General features: G+C 38.8%; 1 protein-coding gene across 1 annotated transcript in view; it reads right to left on the reverse strand.

The window, feature by feature from the left end:
* ngef (neuronal guanine nucleotide exchange factor) overlaps positions 1-8,694 on the reverse strand; it is a 28,986-nt gene extending 20,292 nt beyond the window's left edge. Inside the window, exons 1-4 of the mRNA XM_076075414.1 lie at positions 8,496-8,694; positions 2,585-2,660; positions 1,176-1,481; positions 625-689 (exon numbers count right to left, since the gene is read on the reverse strand). Of these exons, the coding sequence (XP_075931529.1) occupies positions 625-689; positions 1,176-1,481; positions 2,585-2,660; positions 8,496-8,694 (646 nt within the window). The remainder of the gene's footprint in view (positions 1-624; positions 690-1,175; positions 1,482-2,584; positions 2,661-8,495) is intronic.
* Positions 8,695-9,057: the final 363 nt, after the last annotated feature.

Below are 9,057 nucleotides of genomic sequence, written 5' to 3' on the forward strand. Positions count from 1 at the left end.
GGAAGGTGACTTTGAACAACAGGAGCCTGTTGCATAATCTCTCTCAGTCATATACTGCAGATTGCTTTGGTGGGCGTAGAACTGGACTGACACTTACATAAGAGAGAGTGGAATGTGTGTATATAGCCAAGAAATGCACAGGTTGGAGAAAAGGAAACGGCACATTTATTTGTTTACCGAAGATATAAAACTGTTTCTGCCCTTTGTGAATTGTTCACCATAGTCCTGCAGGTAAACTTGTCTTGAGTAAATTTGGACTAAACCCTGCAAATAACCATTATCCTGTGTACACACTAAACAACACTTGGGTGAGTAGTCGGTCAACACAGCCGACAATCGGCTTATAGAGACACTCAAGCTTGATGAAGGAGTCAGATATGCAGTAACAGATATACAGCTTAGTGGCAATGCTGAAGCCGTATCATGCCTGTTGTTGGGTTAGTACATTATTTATCAGAAATAAGTGTTTGCATGTGTGTTGCATATGTGAATGTGTGTGTCTTGCCAATGTTAAGTCTTAGTCATATAATATATATTCACAAATAAGATTGTTTTTTTATAGCTGTGGCACTGGTAACAGTGGGTGGAATACATACGCGGCCCTCACGTCATGTCTTTCCTCACCAATATTTTTGACGATGTTGAGACTGTGGCAGATTGTCTGGGAGCTATCTCCATTGCTCGGCAACCTGAAATGAAAGAAAATAGGAAATATGAGTTTGGACAGGCAGACAGATGGCTGAATATATTCACTTTATGATTCAATTTGTATCAACAAATGATGCAGCTGTTTGGTTCATTCCAGCACACAGACATACAATTATTTTCTCCATCAAATCCAACAAAGTAAACCTGAGCAGCGGGATTACTCTGCACATTATTTGTTGAAAATATAAAACATCCATCTGCACCTTTTCATATTCACTCTCTAGGCACAAAATGAGTCACAACTCAATTATTCCAATCTCTCCATCGCCTATGTTCTCATAACTCACAGTACATTTGTAATTTTGCTGCTCACAAGCAAAAGCACTACAAACAATAATTATTTATATTTGCCTGTTTTATGTTTTATATTTACTATTGGCAGAAACCCACAGGTTAAGCTTCAACAAATAATCCTCTTGCATTTCTATTCTTTACACCTCTCTGTTTCCACTGTAATCAGATCTGACCTGAGGTTGACGTTCCGATCTGCTCCCTGAGAACTGGGCCGTTGAGTGCTCATGGTTTTCCCTCCGACCTCCTGTACAGTGCAAGCTGCAGTTGTTTGCTCGGACAAATTTTTTATGTCTCCGCTATGAATGCTGTGAGTCCGGTAAGGGATCATGTCGGCTGTACAATCTCGATGCTGGCTGTCGGAGGCAGCAGATATGTCCACACTCCTCCCTCCTCCCACTCCTCCTCTTCTTCTATCCACAGCATCTCTGTTGTACAGAGCATGTCTGTTACTGGCCGCACCATTGCTTGGCAACACAGTTCTGGAATGATTGAGCTGTGGTGAAAGCTGAGGGCTACATTTGATAGCAAAACACTTTAGAATCACATCTATACAGTCATCTTCACCTAGAAACTAAAATTATTTAAACTGCCATGTAGTAAGGCCATGTACATCTGTCTGTACATTTGTCATGTGATTTTAACAGTGTATATCTAGTTGTCTAAGTGAGTGCATTCTAAGCTTTTCTTCAGCAACAGACTTCTTTAGACATTCAATGTCCTAATTCACAGAGACCTGGCTCCATCATTCATCCCAGATCAAGCTGCACTTGACAGGCAGACCACAGGACAGAGAGCAGGTCTCTGGTTGGATGAGAGGAGGTGGACTCTGTTTACATCAATGATGCTTGGTGCTCAAACACAGTCAAAGCGGATGGACAATGTTTCTCTGATGTCAAATTTTGTGGCAAAGACCATCTTGTACCATGTCCATTTTAAGTGGATTACAACCTTCTCTATGTATCAAGTGTCCAAATTGTTTTCTCTACAGGTTTGTCATCCATACTGAAATCCCCAAGCTATAAGTCAGTTAGGGTGTTCACATGTGTTCAGATACAGCACTGTGCAGGCCGCCTCCTTGGACTCTTTCTCTTGTTGGCAGATGGATGAAAGACTAACATCGATTTTATTGAGGGTTGTTGGAAGCTGGTTGTTTGCCACTCATTCTGAAGCCTCAGCTTTCTTTAACAAGCCAACGGGCAACAAGCTTATATCTCTGGTTTGGCTTTATTTTTCTGATTTTTATGGCACACAACTGACCAAATGACTTTGAAGATGAATGCTTTTTGCAGTTTTCTCGTTCAAGTTAACAGTTTTATCACAGTACTGGGGCTTGGACATCTACTGCTTCCTCTTTTGGCTATAACTTGGACAGCTGTTTCAGTATTAATGAATTAACCTTCAGAGGGACTGGAGAGGCTTGTGTGTTTATCACAGACATGATACACCTTGAGAGTGTGTGTCAAGTATGAAGTGTAACCGTGGTGTGTGTGTGTGCAGTGTTTAAACAAGCACTGTATGTGCTTGTTTGTTTTCTGGGCGTGTTCCGTGCCAGGGTTGGGCAGTAGTAGGCATGAGGACTCACCGTCTAGCCACAGGCAACAAAGGTGATTTGTTGGGTAAGGGAGCATAAGAGGTGGAGACTCCAGGACTGGTAGAACCTGAGAGACAGACGGAGAGAGAGAGAGAAGTAATCAGAAGGAGACAGTGCAGTATAATCAGGCACAATAGTGTGGAACGTTATCATCCCAACATTTCAATCACTCACTCTCTCTCTCTCTCTCTCTCTCTCACACACACACACACACACACACACACACACACACACACACACACACACACACGCACAGCCTTCTTCGAGTGCTGAGTGTAGTACAGTAAGAAGCAACACCTTGGTTAAGAAAGGAATAATTCATAATGAGCCATGATGGTTTTTTTAAAAGCAATGTCAAGCAGAGACCAGTGTCTTACCACTTACCAGCAATCAGACTAAAACATTGTTTATTCATATCTTTAAATGTAAAATGTTTTTTGTTTTTGTGGTTGTTGTTTTTTAACTTAGCACACCTGCTACATAGACTCACACAGGGAACAATCCATGCCACATTATTAAGACTCATTAAAGAGAGCTTTACTGTTTAATAGATTAATCGATTCTATATGTTTAGAGAAACCTTATTATATGAAAGTATTTGTCACATGCTAACTTGCGACAATCTTTTCCTAAACCTCACTAAGTGGTTTTGTTACCTAAACCTGACTGAGTTTCCTGTGCAGACGGAGGTTTATTTAGAGAAGACTGTATTTCATGGAACGAGCAGAAATTGACACGTGTTGCTGGACTTTTGAAGGAAAACGCACAAAAGGTGAAGAGTAATTTTTTGTAAGATATCATACGAACCGTTGTATGAGGATACGTTTGCGCCAACCCAGACTCTGACTCATCTTCGGTCTGCCTTCGATGCCAGGGACACTGACTTTCCGGCCATTAAAAGTTTAAATGGCACTCACAAGGCTCTTGCCGAGTCATATAAATACTTAGGAATTTGGCTTGACAGCAGACTGTTATTCAGTATTTATTTTCAACATTTGACACAAAAATCAAACAATCAATGTATCATGTATCAATTAAAGGATGTCTATCTTTTTGTGCAGTCAACCTTCATGTCTGTCCTAACTATGGATATGTTCTGAATTGTCACGCCGCCCATCAACACTTTGGCTGTTAAACCCTGTGTATCACAGGGCATTACCAAATGTCATTCTCACCGAGTGGATGGGCCTCCTTACAGCCATCTCATTTTCATCATTTAAAGAGCTCTACTGCTGGACATTTCTTCTCTCATTTAAGTCTAGTATCTGCAGTTCATCATCCAGTAACTACTTGGATATCCTTCATGTACGCACTAATGTTGGCCAAACTGGTTTATGGTACTATGCACCTTTTAAATGGAATGAACTGCAAACTACCCTCAAACTAGAGTCTTGCATTCCCCATGGAGATGTTAAAGCTTTAGATAGATAGATAGATAGATAGATAGATGTATACTTTATTCATCCCCATGGGGAAATTTGTTATTATCTAAAATGCTTTTTATGATTCTTTTAACTGTTTTACATTTTTTGTGTAGTTGTGTTGTTTCTGTTTTGCCGATCATGTTCTTGGGAATGTTTCGTGTTCTCAGGTTACTCTTAAAAAATTGATTTTAATTACATTGCCTCATTAAATACGGATACAATAAACACTATATTTATATTTGACAGTAAAATAAAATGATGTGAGACTTTAAGAATGATCTTTGGCCTATAGCCTAATGTCAAGCCTACAAATCTCCCGTCATCCTGTCCTGACAATAACAGAATCTCCAGTTAGCACCGCATGCTACTGTATCGTTCCCACTGTGTGTGGGTGTCTATGAATATACATTGAATATCCACTGGGAGTGTTTCACTTTGACTTGTACATTCCCACATGTGACAGATAAATACAGTATCTTCAGATTCATTTGGAAAACCTCTGGACAGGCTACAAAGACTGCAAATAAGCCCCGAAGATAAGCTGCTGCACAAATCAAGCATCCCCTATAATACTATTCATGATGACATTTAAGACTAACACTCAGCAGTGCATAGCTACAAAAGCATTTTATAATTAAATATGAGAAATACAAAAATAATAAAGTTGGACAAAGTTAAGAGACAAACATCTTTTTACTGTAAACGTATTTGCTGAAATGACGAGGCCAATCCCCGCTCCTCATCCTTCAGCTGGTGCACTGTATTGTATGAAATTGTGTGTCCTTACACACACTCATCTCTTACACACATTCACAAACACATAGTGCACTTAAACTACAATGAAGAAATTGATCAATAGATGTATATTTAAAATATACAATAGGATATTCTCCATCATTGTCCATAATGTCTATTCATACTGGCTTGTTCCGGTGCTTTCAATGATATCTCTCAGTCATTGAAGGGAGTTTGCTCAGTTTTCATCTAATGAAGACACCGTGCACTGTGTTTCAACCCTCCAGAACAACCTTGAGTCTAGATGATTTTGTCACCTATTCCCATGGTCAAGAATACCTGTTTATCATTCTGCATGACTAACTGCCTGTCATAAATCTACAAGAAAGCATAGTATTATATACTGGAGGGGTTCACAACTCCAGGGCCATGAGACATTTGCCTCGGGACAAAATGGAAGCAATATGATTTGGCAATGATTACCGGTACACATTTTTACAGGCTATTTGTGTGGTAATTACCTTGAAACTGATTTGGAAAGTGACAGTCTCTCTGCACTCCTTGGCACTGCTAACTCTGCTCTAACTCCACTTTGATTTAGAATTGTTTGAAACCATCTAATCATTCTGAAAGACGGAGTGGAAAAAAACACAGTAAGATTTGATTTCTCTCATAATTACCCCACTTACATAATCTGTTTTACTCAGAAATTTGTCACATTACACAATATTTTATGGTGACTTTTAGTGATAAAGATAATGTAAACTATACTGCCTGTCTGCACAGGCAGACGTGTTCAGACTTATGAATTATTAGTCTTTGGTTGAAAGAGTAGAAAGTACCGGTAGGTGAAAACTTGAAAAGTCCTTTGAATCTTTAGGTCATGTAAACATTATCCAAATATTTTATGTTTTATACAAATTCTAATATTTTTTCCAGATGTCGCCAATTGCTTTTCCAAAATCCTATTCTGTCCTTCTGAATAGACTGTGGAGGGCAAACACGCAAGCAGTAAACTTAAGAAATAAAGGGTGTCGACAATGTGTCTGTATTCAGTCTCACTTGTATACAAATGGAACTTTGCCCTCTTTCATTAATGATTGTATAACTCATATTTGAAAGGCCTTCTGGTATATGACAGTATTTCAGGGCCTATATAAAAAAGGGCAAGCTATTGGTTCTCATCAGACATTACATTCCTTTTGAACATGGGGTGTTTTATCACAGTTTTCAGTTCTTTGGATGATTTGGTAGTTGATAAATCAGAGTTCTCACTTGTATCTGATCAGTCTAATCGGTCATGAAGAAGTTAACTTGTACAAAATCGGTGGAAGATCTTAATTCAAAAATGTACCATTGCTGCTCGGAAAGAAGATGTGTAAGTAGTGAAACGTTTTAGTTAAACACAAACTACAGACATGCTTTACAGTTTGATTTGATTTATAGAGTAAATGTGACACCAGAGGGACATCACTTAATGAACTGTGAAGACAAGGTTTAAAAAAATGTTGTTGAATCTTTCAGAAAATTGGGACCCCATAATAATGATGATATCATAAACAGAACATTAATTTAGCTGATTTGTATTTTTTGATCTGTCTTTCTGAACCCCAAAACCTGCCAGCAGAAAAGCATGTTTTCTTTAAACATTTGCCAGAACTACACCATTTATCAGATTTTCATTATGTGAAATGAACAGTTCTGTCAGAAAAAGCGACCAAAACTAAGCTTAAAATAGTGCTATTTCATCAAAATCATTTTATGCTACATTTAACATCTCAGAACACAGAGCAGAGAGGTGAAGACAGCAGAGACTGTAAGTACAGGTTGTAAAAATGTAAAGAGTTCATATTTATAGCACAAAGAGCCTCCATTGTTTTTTACAACATTGGTAACGCTTGTGGGCACTTGGAACAATGTTGTATAGATTCCATTGATAATAGATTGTTTGCCATTTTTTGTATAATAAATTATCAAAGATATTTAACTTGTGTTTTTTTTTTTTTTTTATGATTTACGTCATTGTAGCTGGGTTATTCTGCACAAAAGACTTGTTTTAGTTCTCTCTACTACTATTCATGAAAAACCCGCCCCAACACGGCTTGGGGTTCAGAGGGTTAAAACGGACTTCTGTAAAGTATATTGAGGCATTATCTTTCTTCAAGGCCAGTGTTTCTTCCACTGCAAAGAAAAGCAGACCATCTCTATGTGACTCCTCCACTCAAAAAATAAAACGACTTATGAGAAAATTGTAAATGCAGGAAACCTCTGAATGGCACAAAGTCTCTCGTATGTGGCTCCAAAAACAAATGTTGGCCTAATGTCTTGTTTCCTGCATGGTAGATACACAAAATACATAACACATACATAATAAGATCAAATAGATAAGAAATATTTGGCCTGCCCGTGTTTGGGCTAAGTTGAGCTAAAGCTGCTTCTGTCAGCTACAGACCTGTTTCCTGGAGGTAAGTGTATTATGTTAGAAGCTTCATTATAGCTTTTCTATCTCTACTTAGAACTGTACCAACATTATACCACCTGCACTCTCTTTGAAATTGTAGGTTTTATAATTACAGAAACTGCTGTATTTATTCTTCACTGCGTATGAATACAGTGAGAAAGTACAGTTAGATATTCCTTTGTGGTGGCCACATTGTGCTGTGATCTGGTGTGCATTTATCAGACATGCTATCAAAACAAATACTATCTGATCATATCCCTGATGAAATACAAAGATCAAAGTTATCAGTGCCTGTGAAATTGATCACTATGGGATAGCTGACAACTGTTGATAGGAAATAAATGTAATCATAATCATAATTTCATAAACTGCTTCTGAAAATGCACATTTTCCTTATTATTTCAGGTCACAGGATGATCAGGTGACTGGATTGTGTGACATTTTTCAACAGGCCTCAGTGTTTTATAATTTAATGTATTTATAAGGTTGAAGCTGTCTAGTTATGTATGAAGTAATCACTTTAATCCCTCCCCTTTGAGGCCTGTCCGAGATGCCGGGCAAAGTCTAAGCTCAAATGCTTTATTGTTACGTTTGGTGTGGCTCTACTGTAAGAATGTGTTACATTCCTATAGAGAACAATGACTAATGCAGCGCATAAAACACAACAACAATACATTCTTTATCACTGTCATTCAGTTTCTGGGATTGTGCCTCTGACAGACTGTTGAGAACAAAGCACGATGACAAACAGAATTTCCACCAGAAGAACTTTGCAAATCATTTCAGACTCTCATATCAACACCAGAACTTTGTCATATCAGGGATATGTTGGTTATTTCATTTCAACATACTTCAAGTTGTTTTTTGCTTGAAATCACAAGGTCAGAGGTTGACCTGTGGAAAAATAACTCAGATCATAGTGCTGCTTAAACAAAACTAGTTTCTCAGGTTGGACTCGTAAATAGGATGGAAGTACCAAGCCTTTGTTCCACTTCTTAAAAAACAACTGCATCAATGCTAACTGCCAATGGGGCAAGAATGCAGAGCAACAATACACAGTGATTCCACTTGCAAAACAATTCTGCTGCAGTGTGATGCTCTCCAATGAAGCATGTTAATGTTAAATATGCATTCAGTTGAATAAGTGCCAACAGGTTTGAATTAGGCTAAATACATGTTGCGTAAGGACCAGAAAAGTCAACTTAAATGATGATTAACTTTGAAGTTTAGTACAAAAACAATGTTAAAATGCAGGCACAGTGGGGGCCTGATATGTTCTTACTTTCAGGCTGGTCAGATGAGCTCGGCCTCTTCTTCCTCATGGACCGATAGAAGCGGGAGTTCCTGCGGATAGGCTCTCTGGTCACATCTTCATCATCATCCTCCCCCTGGCTGGGTTTAACCACAGCTGCTGGATGCTTCTCTGGGGGTTCCGGTGACTTGTGCCCCCACTTGCCCCTGAATAGGGCAGTCACAGACATGGTAAATGATTCCCTTTGCTTTTAAAAAAAAAGTGTGTTTGGAAGATTCTGTTTGAAAATATATCATAATTAGCCAGAATCCAGAAGCAAATCCATGACTAGAAATCAAAAGTTCTGGTGAAAAATAAATCCGAAGACCAAGTCCAAGAACAGAGAATTGGTTCCTGGGCCGTCTCTCCCTCCTGTCAGTGGGACAGCAGTGTTGTTAGCTACACAGGCAGCCTTTGGAACCAGCAGAGTGCGTCACTTATTTCTGCCTAAGCTGTAATTATTGCATTTATGACTCTCTCTCTCTTTCCTGCTCTTTGCCCCTCCTCTGATAGGCTGCCTACCTCCGTCCCTCTTTCTACACCACTCGCTTAC

The sequence above is a fragment of the Anarhichas minor genome, unplaced genomic scaffold, assembly GCF_050575085.1.
Source record: "Anarhichas minor isolate MPS153535 unplaced genomic scaffold, ASM5057508v1 ptg000052l, whole genome shotgun sequence".
Taxonomy (NCBI): domain Eukaryota; kingdom Metazoa; phylum Chordata; class Actinopteri; order Perciformes; family Anarhichadidae; genus Anarhichas; species Anarhichas minor.